At 42.9% G+C, this 20,324-nt stretch overlaps 1 protein-coding gene across 2 annotated transcripts in view; it reads right to left on the bottom strand.

Moving 5' to 3' along the window:
- ZBBX (zinc finger B-box domain containing) overlaps positions 1 to 20,324 on the bottom strand; it is a 357,196-nt gene that overhangs the window by 88,283 nt on the left and 248,589 nt on the right. Inside the window, exons 15-17 of one of the 2 annotated variants that reach the window (XM_069727388.1) lie at positions 11,248 to 11,393; positions 4,431 to 4,522; positions 1,030 to 1,192 (exon numbers count right to left, since the gene is read on the bottom strand). In XM_069727388.1, the coding sequence (XP_069583489.1) occupies positions 1,030 to 1,192; positions 4,431 to 4,522; positions 11,248 to 11,393 (401 nt within the window). The remainder of the gene's footprint in view (positions 1 to 1,029; positions 1,193 to 4,430; positions 4,523 to 11,247; positions 11,394 to 20,324) is intronic. The other variant, XM_069727390.1, reaches the window with a different exon arrangement.

Here is a 20,324-nt window from a genome sequence, read left to right as displayed (position 1 = left end):
ACAGGTGAGGGATATTGTTGTTTTTTATTTTTGTTTTATTACAGAAGACGAGGACTACGGTGGAATGGGTGTTAAGAGAGTATAACTGTGTTTGTTATTTTTAAATAAAAATGGAAAAGTGTGTTTTGTTTTATTTCAAATAAAGGACTTTATCCTGGCTGTGTCTTCATTTACCATACAACTAAAGGATTAGTAATGGATAGGTGTCTTATAGACCAACCTTCCTGAAGCTGACAGCTGAGTTATGCCTGGGTGGCAATCAAAAATATAGGGAAACCCACACAGGTTTTTTTTTTAATTTATTTACAGCTCGGGCGCCAGCTGATGAATACTCCAATCAGCCACTCCTGCTCTCGCTGTTATTAGCAACAGCTGATGGGAGCAGTAGTCCAATCAGCTGACACCAGTGACCGGAGGTAAACTTTATACCTCCGATCACAGCTGCACACTCATGCTGTCTTTTGACAGTGCGGGAACCAGCGGTGATGATTTTACCGCCGATCGGCAGCGGTGTTTTCCACGCTGTTATGCACATGACAGCATGGCAAATACTGGATGTTTGAGCCCCCATTCAAGTAAATGGGGTCTGGGTTTGGGTACTGTTCTGGTACCCAAACCTGATCTTTTTGTAACTGTTTGGCCAAACCCGACTGACCCAAACATCCAGGTATCCGCACATCTCTACTCACGTTTTTCATCCCACAAAACTCCACTTCCAATGCTGCCCAGGACGCTCTGCTGGTACTTTCTCTTGACAGACAGCCAGTTATTTGCTGCATCAGTCATTTGTCCATCACCCAGAACAGGATCTGCAGAGCTGATCTATAGACATCCTGTTCTTGAAGGATTTGTTGATTGCTGGAATAGAAAGTAGGGACTGGCGGGGTGTCTGCAGCATTGGATGAAGAGTAGTAGGGAATTTGTAAGGCAACTTTATTTTATTTTTAAATTCTAATTCAAAGGTTAATTTAAATAACATCTGGATCTCTGACTTCATCATGGAAATGTTAATTGATCATGCACTCTTACCTGTATAAGTGACCTCCTCAACCACTGCAGGGAGATCAGGAGACTGTAATTGACAATTCTCAGCTTTACTCTCAACAGGCTCAATATCCAACATGAAAAATCCTTTTAGACCTTGATATTCTGATATCCGGTGTGGTTGCCTGAAGACAGCGCTTTGCGGCTTCTAAAGTATAACAAAGTGACACTCATTTTTTTTCTCCTTTGATTCATATTTTAAGAATTATTTGCTATAACTCCTTAAAAATCAATGAAACCAGAGAATAAAAAGCAGTTCCTGGCCGGCTCATGTCGCAGATATTCATGCGGTACAAATTATTTATCTGACCATCACTTTCTGCTGCGGGCTAATGATGTTTTTTTAAGGCAACAAGATAAAGAGATATAAGTTTTGATATAGTATTCAGGGTAAGACATTCTCACAATCCCCTGCAGCATTTAACCAGCTGAGTGTGTAACATTTTTCATTTCTATCCAAACCGGTGTGTCTCCTGGTACAGGAATAATATGTAATGAAGGTCACACAGAGCAATGCTTGCCACCCTTTGACAAAACACTTACACGAGAGTGGCACTTAATGTCTACATGGAATCTCCTCGCAAGTGGGACATAATAAAAATGGAGCGCTCAGACGAGGAAATTAAGGTCACCATATTATTCTCAGCATGGGCTTTGGATTCTCATTTTTACACTGTCATAAGTATATAAGAGGATGTAAGATTCGAGCAATACTTGGCATGCTACTATGTGAATATGAATGTATCTCTGGCGCTGCTGCTGATTTCCTTGTCACAGACTTCCATGTGTACTCATGTCACCCTATAAAGAGATGAAGAGATGATAACGGCATTTGTGATAATGAAGAGCGCTAGCCGAATAGAATCTGAAAATATCTCCCAATGTAACTTCTGCCACATGTACAGGGCAATCATTGGGTGAAGATAATTCTGCTCGCTCTGCCTCATGGAGGAAAATAGAGTGCCACGACGGCTAATGGCTTGTTTGCATTCAGCAGGTATTCTTTCTACATATCAGGTAATCCCCTGATGATGATACAGATGAATATTCAGATTTGTGTTGCATGGAAGCTGAACATTTTAATGTTGTCATTGCCTATCATTTAGAACAATTAGGTGTGTAACAGTGTGTAACCAGAGAAACACTGCACCTCATGCAGAAGCTTCAGTATCTCTACAAGCGTCTCGCCGTATTAGCGAATACCGGAACATTTCTTCTGGGACTCTGCTGATTTCATTGGGTTGGTTTAAAACAGCAAATGTTTTAGGACTCGTTCTTAAAGGCAACTTGTTATTCAATTAATGCTGCCCAAACATGAGGCCGTAAGAACCAGAGCTTGGCTCCACGATAGTAGCCAGGTATATTTTTCTCTGAAATGCTCAAGCATAGTTAGAAGATCTAGCTGGGAACCAAAGTCAAGACTCCTCCGGCACTGATCCCGGTTGGTTTCTCCCAGCGCAGTTTCAGGTGATTGACAGATCTCTCCCACAGCAACTCTCACCTGGCGTTGTGACGTGAACAGACTATTCACGTCTCTGGCTATGGTTCCCAGCCAAATCTTGGAACTACATTTTTTATCTGAAACACCGTAGCATTTTAGAGAACAATCTACCTGGCTACAGTTATGCAGCCAGGCATTGATTCATGCTGCCCATGGTTAGAACAGCGTGAAACAAGTGACAGGTTCCCTTTAAAACAGATGAATCAGTAATTATTTTTGCCTAATATATCCTAACAATATATGTAATGTAGTGCAAGTGAATTCTCCTTGGTTTTCAGTGCTGGACACCAGTGAAGATGGAGGTCAGTAAGTATTTTAATATTCTTATAACACATGACATACATAATTAGGAAAGATTGGAATAAAAATGTTGCTTTAAAGTTAGATAAGGGACTTCCAAGACAATGAAGACCCTTATTATGTTTCTTTCAATCTCATGGCCAAAAATCAACTAATACTGGAAGAATATTATTTAAAGCTATACAGCATGTACACCACACAAGTAATATGTCTCTTGGCATGAGGATCAGATTGTGCCTACTACAGGCATGGACTTATGGTGTGTAATGGAACAGGTAATAACTAATCACTGGGGTCCAGCTGCTAGAACCCTCATGCACCCCATAACGAGGCTTTGAAATGCCCTGTGAGAGCGAGGCATACACTCCTCTACACAATTTATGGTCTATGGGGCTGCAAAATATAGCCAGGTACATTGAAGTGTGTTTTGTTTTTCACGGATGGAACAAAAATATGGTTATATGAACACTAATACGGGTGTGAGAGTCTAGCCTAAGGCTACATTCAAGCATCCAAGTGGCATCTCGTCAAAGTGTCCGTTGTTTTCTCGGACAGCACTCTGGCCTATAAAGCTTCACTGAGTCATATATACATCACCTTTAAAAAATGGATCTGTGTCTCAGGTCTGTAAAACTCAAAGCATGTCCTATGCTCATCTTATATCAAAATTCGGACTGTGCGGCCTCCATATTTATGCATCAACATTTTAAAATGTACATGACCAAATACAGGTTAATGATGGAAATGTATCTGTAAAAATCAGATGTTATATGGGTGATCTGTATGGGATCAGAATTTTTGGCACACCCATAGATTTGTATAGGTGGGTCTCATCCAATACTTGGAAGAGGATAAAATATGCTTCGATTTTCTTAACATAAAAACATGTTATCTGAACAGCCCTATTGAATTAGATCAGGTCAGTGTGCGGTCGGATTTTCACATGGAAAGCATACATCTGTATAATATGATCGTGTAAATGATCTCTTAAAAACGTAGCTTTGACTCTGGCCTGTGAGATTCAGAGCATGTCCTATTCTCATCAGTTTTACGGATCAGACTTGGCCATTAAAATCTAAGAGGATCCGTGTAAAATGGATGACGCGCTAAAGGCATCCTTTATTCTTCAGTTTTTTATCGGAGCTTTATCCGTTTTTTTAACTGATCCATTGTTATAAGTCAAGTAATAAAAATTAAGTAATTAATAAGTTATTATTTTTATTAAGTAATAAAAAACTAGGATGACACCGGAGAAAAAAATCGTTCCTTTTCCCTTGGGATGGTAACATTCAAACACGGATGTGTGAATGTAGCCTTAGAGACAGCTTAGAAACTTTAGGGGCTTTCGTTATCTAACAGTCAAATGGCTGTACAGCAAGTCAACAAGCAACATCTATTTTTCATTAATAAAGGTGCGGTGACGTAACGCTTATTTCCACTTGCACTGTTCCTTTAACAAGCCTCGCACCGGTCGCCTGCATAACAACGGGCACGTCTCTAATTCTTTACAAGGCACTTTACACTATCACAGGATCTATAACAAATATGAGATGAAACAGACTGAAAAGATGTTATGTCATTTTACCTGGGGCACGTTTACCATTAGCGCTGTATCCCAGCTCTGGCTGTCCTTAAAGCTTTTGTACTTCATTGATTTGCTGTCTTGCGAATGTGATGCTGTAAGAGGATGATCTGTATTGAATGCATTAAAAGAGTATACATAGCTGTCAACTGCTTAATTGTCCTGCCACACTCGTGCCGTCTCCTGAAAACGCCACAGTCTATCATGAGATCCTGGAAGCTCTGGATAAAAACGACTTCGCTCTGAGCAAGGTAGTTTAGAGTTTGTAAAAACTATTTACATGTAGAGCTGTTCACACATCGGATATAAATGGCACTACTTGTATTTTTTGGTCCAGAACATTAGCAGGGCTTCACAGCACTGTCAACTACAGAGGGAGCAGTCTGCATCAGCGCACAGCTAATTGACTAATTAGAGGATTACAAAAGAATGCCTGGCTAATTGTAAAAATGGCTCACTTTCTCAAAGTTAATGTTTATTTCCCATGCTTTATCTAATTGAAACTTATCACTGACACAACAAATCGCATGAAAGAAGATGATTCGGCCGAGCTTCGCGACTGTGCTGTACGCGCTAATCTAACATCTCGTTTAGAACTTGACGGGGATTCTGGTAAGAAGAACTGAGAACTTCTAGATTGTGGAGGTCCCTCCATTGAGACACTCACTGATCACCAGAGCAGGGCATAAAAGCTTGCTCACCGACGATCCTTTCATTCTGTATATGACTGCCTTAGATGGCCGGCCGTTCTACTCGGATATCGTCAGCAGTTCTATACAGAATAAATGGAGCAAAGGTACTGCTCTGGTCAATATAGTGATCGATGTTGGGCTCAGCTGGGAATCTGTCGCCAGATTTTTCTACTCCATCTGAGATCAATTCACCGAACAGCACCAAATTATATACCGGTATACTTATTAATAAAACTTAACTTTTAATACACTACTAAAATACATATAATAACACCAAGAAAAAAAAATCTGTATGAAATATTATCAATGAAGGAAAAGGAGAGAGCAATCCCTATTATGTTACTATTGTCTCCCTGCCTACAAGCGGAGGATGGCACCCTTAGTCCTGCGCAATGGCGCCCCCACTCATCGATGGCTATCCCTCCCTCTCCATAAATAACTTTATAACACGTACATAGGGCGCAAAGAGTTATCAATAAGGTGCCATATGTTATTAGATCAACATAGTACCCTAGTTCTGATATACCATATGGTACGTGAAATATGAAAGAGGGGTTTTAGCCAAGAAAAAAAAACAGACCAAAAATTTAGAAGAGATTGAAGTATACAGGCAGATATTGCACAGAATCACAGAAATCTAGGGAAGATAGTAACACAATACCTTAAAGAAGAGAAGGGGATTATACCTACTAGTCAAGCATTGGTACAAAATAACATGTATAGGTCTCCCCAGGTCTCACAAATCTCCCCTATAGTATATTTAACAGGGGAGGTGCTCTCATACCAAAGGATAGTTTACTGTTTAGATTCCATCTTTTCATTGTCTATATCACCACTGAACAATATCATGTTTGTATGCACCTCAAAGGGATAAAAAGTGGCCAATCCCCCCCTCCTTTTTGTGGCAAAATTAAATATATCCCCACAAAACAGTGCCCCAGTTCAAATATACCACAGACAGATAACTCCAGCATGTATCATCTCATAGTACATTTCACAGGGCTTTAGATAATATATTAGCACAATAACAGTGTTATAATATGCTCATCTGAACGCTCCCTTAGGCATTATTCACATTTCTGTATGTATGTATATTTCAGAATACATTTATTAACTGATTTTTACACTAACCCTTAGAATAATGTCCAAGTCAAGTCGTTCCTGCCAAGCCAGCTGGAATTCCCAAACGGATGGCATCTGTTTGCTGTCTGTTATTTTCACTAGTCCATTCACCTGAATGAGTGAGTTTGGCCCACAAATCACACCAGAAATGGACATGTCTTAGATTTCTTTCATGAGTACTGATGATTTCATTTGTGTGAGTGGTCGCATACGTCACAATAAGACCCTAATGTTAACTGCAACAAGGATCAGTGCCTTCAGCTTAGGCCACTTTCACACTGCCGTTTTTTTGAATACGTCACAATGCGTCGTTTAGGGGAAAAAACGCATCCTGCAAAGTTGTTTGCAGGATGCGTTTTTGCCCCATAGAGTAACATTACTGACACATTGCGACTTATTGTCACACGTCGCCATGTTGTGGCGGACCGCCGGGAGCAAAAACGTTAACTAACGTTTTTTGCTGCCGACGGACCGCTTTTTTCCGACCGCGCATGCGCGGCCGGAACTCCGCCCCCACCTCCCCGCCCCTCACAATGGGGCAGCGGATGCGCCGGAGAAATGCATCCGCTGCACCCGTTGTGCAGCGCATCAAACGCTAGCGTCGAATCCGACGCTAGTGTGAAAGTAGCCTTAGACCAGGTTGTTAAACATGCGTTATATATTGTAGATCTGTAGAATTGCAGATTATTTGAGGGTCTTCAGTATTACATCATTATTACTGATCAGTAATGTGGTTTGCTGGTCTGTCTTCTCGTGAGGAAGCTGAATTACATGAGGCAGCCTCTCTGAAACCCAAACACTCCCATGCTGAGGTCTGAGGAAGTATAAGTGATAACTTACAGATATAGGATAGGTTCTATTAACAAATAGGCCTTCATTTATTAAAACTGTCGCAGAAAAAGTAGCTTTTTCCCCACAGCAATATTCATTTTCTAAACTACAGAGAAAATGGAGAGTTTGACTCAAGTTGTTATTGTCAACAATACTCCTGTTTTCTTTTTACAGGGTAGATTTTGATACATAAAGCCAGATTGTCCTGGGTGTAGCCTATTAAAAAAAAAAATAGAAATCATGGAATGATTACCAAGATTTCACAATACATATTGCACATATTATTAAAAAGAGCTTTAGACCTGATGAGGCGGTTGTACTGACGTTGAAAATATATGTTGAATTGGCTTAAAAAAACTATTTTTGAAAATGCTCCCGTTGGTATTACAGCTATAAAAAAGGACACATTGATATGTTTTTGTGTCACATTGATGTGATATGTGTCACATTGATATGTTTTTCCATACCCAGTACTAGTGGAGGGGAAGTATGCTCGGCACTACTTGATACTCGATTGAGAATGGGGCTGCTTGATCAAGTATTGAGTAGTGCCGATTATCACGTGGTGCTCACTCAAGTCATTGTAATAAGCTCATTTGAACCATCTGAGCCAGGAATTCCCCTACTGACTCCTCTGTCAGCCGGACTCTTTGTGAGTTGGAGACATGTCTATTCTTTCTTGCTGTAAGACGCTCATTTGAATCACCAAAGCCACATGCCGCAATGAAGACGGGTATATTTATCTATTTAGCTATGTATATCTATCCATCCATCATTTATCTATATCTGTTTATATCACTATCTTTATCTCTATCTATGTATCTATCTATCTCTCTATCAGAGATAGATATAGATAGGTGGAGATCTCTCCCTTTCCTATCTCCCTCTCCTACCTGGCCATTAAGTGAAAAATGCTCGAGTTCTTCATTGACTTATATGATGCTCGGTACTCGAGACAAGCAGATCCGAGAGTCCAACCTACTCAATTCTAGTACCAAGCACTCGAGCAGTTTACCGCTTGAATATCACTAGTTAGTACACCAGCCTCATCAAGTCTATAAAAAAATCTATTTATGAATCTATGAGGGTTTTCCTCCTCCTTCAAAACTGTAAAACAAATATTTATCTTCAATGATTGAGAAAGTATATGTATAGGCATCCTCAGCGTTATAACAATTGCTACTTTATGGCTCATTATACTCTGCACTAGCTATTGAACCCGTTCTACGCCCGGGTGGCGAGCATTTATATTGGTATATGGTCTCCATCCTGGTATGTGCTGCTCCATCCTGCGCCCCCATCCTGTCATGTGCTGCTCCCATCCTGCGCCCCCGTTCTGTCATGTGCTGCTCCCATCCTGCGCCCCCGTTCTGTCATGTGCTGCTCCCATCCTGCACCTCCATTCTGTCATTTGCTGCTCCCATCCTGTCATTTGCTGCTCCCATCCTGCGTCCCCGTTCTGTCATTTGCTGCTGCCATCCTGCGCCCGTTCTGTCAAGTGCTGCTGCCATCCTGCGCCCGTTCTGTCATGTGCTGCTGCCATCCTGCGCCCGTTCTGTCATGTGCTGCTGCCATCCTGCGCCCGTTCTGTCATGTGCTGCTGCCATCCTGTGCCCGTTCTGTCATGTGCTGCTGCCATCCTGCGCCCGTTCTGTCATGTGCTGCTGCCATCCTGCGCCCGTTCTGTCATGTGCTGCTGCCATCCTGCGCCCGTTCTGTCATGTGCTGCTGCCATCCTGCGCCCGTTCTGTCATGTGCTGCTGCCATCCTGCGCCCGTTCTGTCATGTGCTGCTGCCATCCTGCGCCCGTTCTGTCATGTGCTGCTGCCATCCTTCGCCCGTTCTGTCATGTGCTGCTGCCATCCTTCGCCCGTTCTGTCATGTGCTGCTGCCATCCTGCGCCCGTTCTGTCATGTGCTGCGGCCATCCTGCGCCCGTTCTGTCATGTGCTGCTGCCATCCTGCGCCCGTTCTGTCATGTGCTGCGGCCATCCTGCGCCCGTTCTGACATGTGCTGCTGCCATCCTGCGCCCGTTCTGTCATGTGTTGCGGCCATCCTGCGCCCGTTCTGTCATGTGCTGCTGCCATCCTGCGCCCGTTCTGTCATGTGCTGCGGCCATCCTGCGCCCGTTCTGACATGTGCTGCTGCCATCCTGCGCCCGTTCTGTCATGTGCTGCTGCCATCCTGCGCCCGTTCTGTCATGTGCTGCGGCCATCCTGCGCCCGTTCTGTCATGTGCTGCTGCCATCCTGCGCCCGTTCTGTCATGTGCTGCGGCCATCCTGCGCCCGTTCTGACATGTGCTGCTGCCATCCTGCGCCCGTTCTGTCATGTGTTGCGGCCATCCTGCGCCCGTTCTGTCATGTGCTGCTGCCATCCTGCGCCCGTTCTGTCATGTGCTGCGGCCATCCTGCGCCCGTTCTGACATGTGCTGCTGCCATCCTGCGCCCGTTCTGTCATGTGCTGCTGCCATCCTGCGCCCGTTCTGTCATGTGCTGCGGCCATCCTGCGCCCGTTCTGACATGTGCTGCTGCCATCCTGCGCCCGTTCTGTCATGTGCTGCTGCCATCCTGTGCCCGTTCTGTCATGTGCTGCGGCCAACCTGCGCCCGTTCTGTCATGTGCTGCTGCCATCCTGCGCCCGTTCTGTCATGTGCTGCTGCCATCCTGCGCCCGTTCTGTCATGTGCTGCGGCCATCCTGCGCCCGTTCTGTCATGTGCTGCGGCCATCCTGCGCCCGTTCTGTCATGTGCTGCGGCCATCCTGCGGCCGTTCTGTCATGTGCTGCGGCCATCCTGAGCCCGTTCTGTCATGTGCTGCTGCCATCCTGCGCCCGTTCTGTCATGTGCTGCGGCCATCCTGCGCCCGTTCTGTCATGTGCTGCTGCCATCCTGCGCCCGTTCTGTCATGTGCTGCTGCCATCCTGCGCCCGTTCTGTCATGTGCTGCGGCCATCCTGCGCCCGTTCTGTCATGTGCTGCGGCCATCCTGCGCCCGTTCTGTCATGTGCTGCGGCCATCCTGAGCCCGTTCTGTCATGTGCTGCTGCCATCCTGCGCCCGTTCTGTCATGTGCTGCTGCCATCCTGCGCCCGTTCTGTCATGTGCTGCGGCCATCCTGCGCCCGTTCTGTCATGTGCTGCTGCCATCCTGCGCCCGTTCTGTCATGTGCTGCGGCCATCCTGCGCCCGTTCTGTCATGTGCTGCGGCCATCCTGCGCCCGTTCTGTCATGTGCTGCTGCCATCCTGCGCCCGTTCTGTCATGTGCTGCTCCCATCCTGCGCCACCATTGTATTATATGCCCCCCGCTCCAGTGTGTATGCCCCCGAATGCTGCTGCCATATAAAAAAAAAAAAATACCATACTCACCTATCGTCCGGCTCCACTGCAGGTATGTCTTCAAGAAAATGGCGCCGGAAAGCGGGGACTGCGCAGGCGCCGATTCCGGCAGCAGGAATCGGCGCCTGCGCAGTCCGCGCTTTCCGGCGCCATTTTCTTGAAGACACACCTGCAGTGGAGCCGGAGTGTGTCTTCAAGAAAATGGCGCCGTAAAGCGCGGACTGCGCAGGCGCCGATTCCGGCAGCAGGAATCGGCGCCTGTGCAGTCCGCGCCCTCCGGAGCCGGGAGCAGAGGAGCCGGGAGACGGAGCCGCAAGCAGCGCTGGAACCGGGAAAGGTGAGTATACTTACCCTCCCTCCTGGCGGTCCCTGACTCTCCGGTGGAGATCGCGGTATGCGTTCAGTGCTTACGCATACCGCGATCTCCCGGGAGCGTCGCTCTGTGAGGCCCAGACTGCGCCGGCGCTTGCGCTTGCGCAGTCTATAGAGGCTTCGGACAGAGTGACGCTCCCAGCGTTATATTATAGATGTATTAATCTGTTTTGAGTTTATGAGTTGATTTTAGCTCAGATACAATATATAGAAAAGAGTGCGTTATTTAATTTAACGGCTCCAGGAAAACCTTACAAGATCATAAGGGAGGCTAATTATTCACCAAAACAACTGTGCCTCTCATCCACTATGTAAAACAAGAAATCATCATTAGGGTCTAGAAGATTTTTGGCAATGCTTATAAAATGTTTTGGAACTTAAACACTGGAAACACATTTATATCATAATATTTTTAAAATACTATTCCCATTACATCTACATAAAGTGTATTAACCCTGTGCAGAACCTACCTTCCAGACTGGTAAACTTTACAACACCCTCTTCAAGAGAATACGCTGACCTTACAGGAACATGGCACGGTGTTTCAGTTGCCCGCTCCGGTGACTCGAGGGAATCTCTTGCCAAAACTAAAGATTTTGTTGTAGGTTCTGAAAGACTGAAGTGGGAATTGTACTTTCAACAAACTTTGAACAAATCTAAGTACAAGCAAATCTAAAAAAAAAGTGTAATATACTGTATCTCACCATAGAACTGTTCTTTCTTACTTATGACCCACTTCTTCCCAACTCCCTGAACTGATCATTCCCAACTGGATGACCAGCAGTGAAGTGTCAGGTTACACAGCATATTATACTCTATGGAGAGGGGAGTGGGAGGAATTGCGAAGAGCAGGGAGAGAAGCAAAGAAACAGATTCTACAGATTCTAAGTAGTTTATTTATTTTATAATGTTGGATTCACAGGTACACAGTTCAGTACTGTTAAATAATTATTTCCATGTATACATTTATGTATGTGCTACAAAGTGAAAAAGGCAGGAATCCCTTTGTATGGTAAGTGTAAAGGACACACCATAACACCTGGCCTGCACCACTAGCTCAGAGTCAATTGCAGGATTGAGATAGTGCCTGCAATAAATGGATAAATGGTATAAAATGCAGTATACATCTTATATAATGACTAGTGATGAGCAAATATACACGTTACTCGAGATTTTTCGAGCATGCTCAAGGGTCCTCCGAGTATTTGTTAGTGCTCGGAGATTTAGTTTTTCTTGCCGCAGCTGAATGAATTACATCTCTTACCCAAGGTAAGTTCAAAGCAACTAAAGAACTCTCTCATATTAGCAAATATCAATGTTCACAAGTCCACCAACAGGAGGGCAATGGTGTCCATAGCAAGATTGTTCTCCAAGAATAACTTTGCTGCCCATTTGCAGTTTGCTAAACATCATCTGGAAAAGTGGAAATGCCACAAAGATATAAGAACAAAGTTTTTGGCTGGATGAGACCAAAATAAAGCTTTTTGGTTTAAATGAGAAGTGTTTTGTATGGATAACAAACCCCCACTGAAATACAGAATGACAACCTCAAACTATCTGTGAAACATGGGTCAGGACGGTTTGCCATCATTGATTAAACAATGAATTCTGACTTTTATCAGAATATTCTAAAGGAAATTGTGAGAACACATGTCCATGAGTGGAATCTAAGAAAACTCATGTTTTCTACGCAGAGTTTTCTCTCCTCGCGCCTTCGTCTCCTCCTCTCTCCTTCATTGCTCTCCTGCTCCATTCCCTAAATTCTTCTAATTACTATGCCCTCCCTAACCTCAAATAATAAAATGTCTTCAGCACCTCATATGGCCTCACCTTTCTCCATAAGAGTGTTACAGGGATACTTGGGGGAGATTGAATTGTTTTTATTGACATAGCGTTATAAACGTTATAAACTATAAAGCTAATATCAATATTTGTAATTCTAACAGTACCTGCAATTGAATGTGGTGGTGGGTCTGCTTCTCAATGATCCTCTGTCCTTCTGGCATGTTATGTCACAGATCAGGGAGTGTGGCCTGGTCCTGGCTTGTATCCAGGCCCTTCATCTTCTATTCAGTCCTAGATCAGTCAACCTATGTGAGCTCTGACTGCCCTTCCTCCCCACTGGGACCATGCCTTATAATTTCACAGCTTCTTTAATACAGCTATAGCTCCATCCACACTCCTGGACATGTCATAAAGAAGCTTCAAACACAGGCTAAGACCAATTGCAGGATAAGCCATGTTAGTGCATAATGTGTACTGCCATGTGTTACACTGGCTGCCCATTCATTACAGGATACAATTCAAAGTACTTGTTCTCACCCACAAAGCTCTCCACAGTGCGGCACCCCCTTACATCTCCTCCCTCATTTCTGTCTATCAGCCTAACAGACCACTGCGCTCTGCAAATGACTTTCGGCTAACCTCTGCACTAATCCGTACCTCCCACTCCCGACTCCAAGACTTCTCCCGTGCTGCGCCAATCCTCTGGAATGCTCTACCCCAAGATATTAGGACCATCCATAATTTGCATAGTTTTAGGCGCTCGCTCAAAACACATTTTTTCAGAGCGGCCTATCACGTTCACTAATCAAAGTTATGTTATGTTTGTGTGTAGCTCATTCACTATCCCCATCTATTCCCCAACCCCTGAAGATGGCTGGACCATGATTGTAAATACATCATTGTAAATACACACCTGTACTTTGTATCTCCCCCACCTCATTGTAGATTGTAAGCTCTCACGAGCAGGGTCGTCTTATTTTGCTTTAATTATTGTATTGTTAACGTTGTTACTTATGACTTTTGTGTTTGAAACTGTTAAACTGTAAAGCGCTGCGGAATATGTTGGCGCTATATAAATAAAGATTATTATTATTATTATTATTATGTGTCAGTCAGGGAGCAGAGGCAGAGCGCTGACCGACACATGTCAGTGCATGTACAGTGCAGCACAAGCCATGGCAGTTCATTATGCACTGAAATGCGTCGATCAGCGCATTGCCTCTGCTCCCTGCCTGACACATGGCAGTACACATTATTACTTGTTCTGAAGTGAATCTTAACCTGCATTTGCAGGCATTAATGGAGGGTGGAAAGTGAGGGCATGCAGAGATCAGGTAGAATGGCTGCAGCTTGACAGGGGCTTGCCATGCCCCCTGATCTCGGACTACATGGAAGGAGATGTTATCAGGGGGCATGCTGCTACTAGAAGCCAAGAGCACACCACACCCTTGAACCGTGACTTAACGTACCAGAAGGAAGAGGGAGCACTTAAAAGCAGGTTCACAATCTCATTCAATAGCAGGTGGTGTCAGGATGATGGCCTTATATTTATAGGCATGCACATGAAAATACTCTTTTTTTATCTCCTTGGAGCTTCCCTTTAAGCCTTTCCTCATATTATGCACTCAGGCTGTGTGCTATTTCCAGTTATTTCGCCGATGCAGAAGAGGAGGGAAGGGATAATGCCCTTACACTAGCTCCCTTTTGTCCTCAGCACCCTCCTCTGCCTTTTCACCTTCACTCCTTGGCCTCCATAAACTATTCTAAAGATAATTATTCACCTCTTGATGGTTTTCATCCCACTCCAGTCTGACTAGTTTGTGGGTATGTTTACACTATGTATGTTTCCAAAAAACACAATTTACGTGCGGAACATTAAAAACAACCATTTTTATGCCTAAGATCATCTACAGTCGAATATTCTCTTTATCCCAGGAATTTTGTAAACCTAAAGCATCTTTTGTTATCGTTTTTTGGTTGCTTTCTGAGTGCTATTCTATTCTCTTTTTCCGGTGTTTGATCACCATAAAGAAAATAAAATGTTAGCTTTTTTGTGGTAGAAGCACTATAAAAAAGTGAATAAGAACACCCAGATGTTTATTTAGCCTTATTGTAAGTTAAGTATTGAGTGTTTTCCTAGGGACATGGCACCTTCTTGCCATCTTTTCAAAGTCTAAGCTTCGAAAAGAACCTCAAAAAATGAACATGTTGCACAATATGAACACCAAGTTGTTTTTTTTCATTATCGATTATGTTCATTCCTTTGAGGAGTTTTTCTTTCAGTAGTTTTTGCAGCGTTTTCTGCTCCACAAATGTCAGAAAAAGACTCAGTATGAACACAACCCAGAAGTTAATAAGGAAAAAGCCTGGAAATCCACACAAAGTCAAGCAGATTTTGGTGTGGATTTTATTGTCCCCCAGCCAGTCTTTGTATCTTGGCCCTCAGTGATACTATGTTATATGAACTCTCAAAAATAAGAGTTAATAAAACATCATCAAAGCAATAATCCATGTTATTCAGGCAGGGAATACAAAGATGTGATATTCCAGGCTTGATAAAATGTGTGTATCCGGAGACCCTGCGGTTTTGTATCCCCTGCCTAGAATAGTGGATTATGCTAACGTCCAGCTATTTTTTGACTGTTTCTTGGCTTGGACTGATCTATTTGATGTTTTCTTTTGTCATTACGATTACCAATGTCTTTACTTTGTGACTTCTGTGCTGTTTCCAATTCTTTCTAATGACATTGTGTTATTTTAACACATGATGGCTTCAGCAATCTCCCGTGATAACACATTGCTGAAGACCAGAAGTCAGAGACTGCCAGAAAGCATTGCGGGAGGACTTAATCGGGTTTTTTCTTTTTATTTTAAGCTTATATGGACTAAATTTAGCTAAACAAAAAAAAAATGAGAATAAAATAAAAAATCGTCTAGAATAAAAAAAAAAAATTGAGATTTTATTTTTTGTCAAAATCACCCAGCTCTTGTTTGGCCTCTCAGACAGATAATATTAATAATTTTTCAAAAAGAAAAGAAAATGACAAAGGCTATTATTTTGTACTTATTCCTTTTATTTTGCTCTCTTTATCTACTTTTAGGGTTTGTGGAAAAATCTAATGCAGTTTTGGATCAAATGTAGAAATATGGAAAATTCTGAGGGGACAAAAATTTTCCGGCAACAATGTTCCATTTTTACATTATTTCATGAAGCTGTCTTACAGACAGATGCTCCATTATTAGAGTCTAGATTTAGAAATTATAATCATCCTCAACTTCTAGGGAGGAATTTCGAGTGCAAAATGTAAATCAAAGAATCTGAAATGTCTGACAAGAAATTCAATTGACTTGTCCAATGTTCTATGAGCTCTTTCAGTATGCACGACTTATTAGGAAATGCCCTGAATCAACTGATGAAGAAATGTATTTATTCAGAAACCAACAATAATCCCGGGGCTAAATTAGCACATATGAATGAATACATGTAGTGCATTGGCAGCAAACTTAAAACAAATGTGCGATCTGAAAAGAGAAAAAAATATAGATATAAAAATGTTACAGCCTTTCAGTTTAATCACTGCACCTAACAGCCAAATACTAATTCGGGCCAACAGGTAAGTGAGTGCTCGTATCCTATTACAGTCACGAGGTTAGACAGCACAAGAATATTACCAACAGCCCTATCTTATTGTAGCCATGCAGCAAAAAGCAGACACATAATTATATAATAAGGCATGTACTCTTATAATATCACTCAAGTCACACAGAGTTCAAGTGAGGATTAAGTGACTTGCCGCTATGTCTCAATGCATTCTACATTAGAAATGATTAACCATCTCATCGCATAAGGCAAGGCAGCAGCATCCAGCACAATGGCCAATAAGTGCTCAAAGCGTGACATTTTGCTATAATCTTAAAAGAAAATTCATGGAACTTAAAAGGTAAAACATGAACATGACATCGTAGCAGGAGGGCAAATATATACATTTGTCAACATACATAATATCCAAAAATGAAAGCACTCCTCTGATAAATGAATACACTGATGCCTTTATTAGTGCATATCCAATAGCTACATTTCAGTTCCCCATGGAACCTTTTCGAACCATTTTTAGATACTATCAGACGTGGTAGAGGTCTGAACTGGATTTATACACTACACTGCAATGGTGCAACGCTGCTGTTATATATATATATATATATATATATATATATCAGGCAGCATTCCAGTTCAGGGAAAAATGTTGGGCTTTACTGCAGCACCAAGTGGTGCAACGTTTCGACCCCACACCACCGTCTTAGTCAAGCACAGTCTTACCATAGAATAGTGCACTTTTTATACATATCTCTTCAATTTACCAATATACAAAAATTAGCATACATTAAATACAAATCATAATCAAAATGTATAAAAATTACATTGCAGTAGATATAAAAACCATGATATATAAGGTGCATGTTAGAGTGCAAAAAATTATATACAACCATACCTACAATCTTGATTAACGATAATTAAAAAATGTGAAACACCTATGTGATATTTAAAAGACATAAACATTATAAATCACCTCGAACACTCAAACCCCCAAATCATGTTGTACAGTGGTACCACCATAACAGCGCTTTCAGAGCACACCTGAGCATGTCAGTAATCAGATACTACCGATTGGCTACTCTGCAGTGATGTCGGCGATGAAGTCAACGCAGACGCTCACTAGGCACTTCTACGCCCTGCTCCACCATTATCAGTGCTGGCAACTATGATATATATATATATATCTATATACAGTGGGGCAAAAAAGTATTTAGTCAGTCAGCAATAGTGCAAGTTCCACCACTTAAAAAGATGAGAGGCGTCTGTAATTTACATCATAGGTAGACCTCAACTATGGGAGACAAACTGAGAAAAAAAATCCAGAAAATCACATTGTCTGTTTTTTTAACATTTTATTTGCATATTATGGTGGAAAATAAGTATTTGGTCAGAAACAAAATTTAATCTCAATACTTTGTGATATATCCTTTGTTGGCAATGACAGAGGTCAAACGTTTTCTGTAAGTCTTCACAAGGTTGCCACACACTGTTGTTGGTATGTTGGCCCATTCCTCCATGCAGATCTCCTCTAGAGCAGTGATGTTTTTGGCTTTTCGCTTGGCAACACGGACTTTCAACTCCCTCCAAAGGTTTTCTATAGGGTTGAGATCTGGAGACTGGCTAGGCCACTCCAGGACCTTGAAATGCTTCTTACGAAGCCACTCCTTCGTTGCCCTGGCGGTGTGCTTTGGATCATTGTCATGTTGAAAGACCCAGCCACGTTTCATCTTCAATGCCCTTGCTGATGGAAGGAGGTTTGCACTCAAAATTTCACGATACATGGCCCCATTCATTCTTTCATGTACCCGGATCAGTCGTCCTGGCCCCTTTGCAGAGAAACAGCCCCAAAGCATGATGTTTCCACCACCATGTTTTACAGTAGGTATGGTGTTTGATGGATGCAACTCAGTATTCTTTTTCCTCCAAACACGACAAGTTGTGTTTCTACCAAACAGTTCCAGTTTGGTTTCATCAGACCATAGGACATTCTCCCAAAACTCCTCTGGATCATCCAAATGCTCTCTAGCAAACTTCAGACGGGCCCGGACATGTACTGGCTTAAGCAGTGGGACACGTCTGGCACTGCAGGATCTGAGTCCATGGTGGCGTAGTGTGTTACTTATGGTAGGCCTTGTTACATTGGTCCCAGCTCTCTGCAGTTCATTCACTAGGTCCCCCTGCGTGGTTCTGGGATTTTTGCTCACTGTTCTTGTGATCATTCTGACCCCACGGGGTGGGATTTTGCGTGGAGCCCCAGATCGAGGGAGATTATCAGTGGTCTTGTATGTCTTCCATTTTCTAATTATTGCTCCCACTGTTGATTTCTTCACTCCAAGCTGGTTGGCTATTGCAGATTCAGTCTTCCCAGCCTGGTGCAGGGCTACAATTTTGTTTCTGGTGTCCTTTGACAGCTCTTTGGTCTTCACCATAGTGGAGTTTGGAGTCAGACTGTTTGAGGGTGTGCACAGGTGTCTTTTTATACTGATAACAAGTTTAAACAGGTGCCATTACTACAGGTAATGAGTGGAGGAAAGAGGAGACTCTTAAAGAAGAAGTTACAGGTCTGTGAGAGCCAGAAATCTTGATTGTTTGTTTCTGACCAAATACTTATTTTCCACCATAATATGCAAATAAAATGTAAAAACAGACAATGTGATTTTCTGGATTTTTTTTTCTCAGTTTGTCTCCCATAGTTGAGGTCTACCTATGATGTAAATTACAGACGCCTCTCATCTTTTTAAGTGGTGGAACTTGCACTATTGCTGACTGACTAAATACTTTTTTGCCCCACTGTATATATATAACATATAAAGCTGAATTTGTGTGTGTATGTGTGCATGTCCGGGATTGGCATCTGCACCGTCGCAGCTACAGCCACAAAATTTTGCACAGTCACACGTCTGGACCCTGAGAGCATCATAGGCTATGTTGTGAGGCAAAATTTTAACCCCGCGCTTTCCAATTCACCAAACAATTTTGCCCCTATCTACATAATGGGGAAAAGTGAAAGGAAAAGTGTTGGGGGCAAATTGACAGCTGCCAGATGTGAAGAAGGGGGACTTAAAGAGAGAGAGCGATGGCGCTAAAGATTATATACCGTACAGTTGCTAAGGTGTGGCCCCAACATGGGATACTCACCACACATGGGGATATGAACACACACACACAAAATGCACCACACACTACCACGTGCTTGAACACATATACCACTCTCAGCACACATTTCACCACACATACACCAACCTCGCCACATAAAAGTCGAAACACAAAAGTCACCGCTCAAAACTCGCCATGCGCAAAACTCGCCACATGCAAAACTAGGCTCACGCAAAACTCGCCACATGTGCAAAACTCACCTCATGGAAAACACGCCACACGCAAAACTTGCACACGCGGAAAAATTGCCACATACACAAAAGTTGCAACACATGCAAAAGTTGCCTCACAAAAAACTTGCACATACTCAAAACGCACCACACATAAAACTCGCCACACGCAAAACTCGCGATGCGCAAAACTTGCTGCACACAACTTGCTACACTAACCTGTCACATGCAACTCACTCGACACACAAAAAGTTGCTACACGCATGTCGCCACACAAAACTCATCTCACAAAAGTCGCTACATGCATGTCGCCACATGCAACTCAACACACACAACTTGACACATGAAACTCGCCCTAAAACACACACAAGTCTGGTATTATCCTTCAAAAATAAAAATCTGATTAATAAGCAGACAAACTACAAGAGCAACAAATGTACCATATAGGAAATACGGCAGCTGTCAGTCACATGACCTGTCTATTATGTGCATGTGTGAGCTAATATATACTGCCAGGGGGGAGGGCTTCCTGTTGGCTGGGAATTTATCAGGCTGCCAATTTAGCTTACAAATACTGAGGTAAAAATACTGACCAAATAACGTGTGAACGCGGTCTAATACAGGAGGAGATGACATACAGATATATACTATATACAGGGGAGATGACACACAGGTATATACTATATACAGGGGAGATGACACATAGGTATATACTATATACAGGGGAGATGACACACACATATATACTATATACAAGGGAGATGACACACAGGTATATACTATATACAGGGGAGATGACACAGATATATACTATATACAGGAGGAGATGACACACAGGTAT

This window comes from Ranitomeya imitator, chromosome 5, assembly GCF_032444005.1.
Source record: "Ranitomeya imitator isolate aRanImi1 chromosome 5, aRanImi1.pri, whole genome shotgun sequence".
Classification (NCBI taxonomy): domain Eukaryota; kingdom Metazoa; phylum Chordata; class Amphibia; order Anura; family Dendrobatidae; genus Ranitomeya; species Ranitomeya imitator.
Note: the sequence above shows the minus strand (reverse complement) of the source record. Positions and strands in the feature narration are given on the sequence as shown.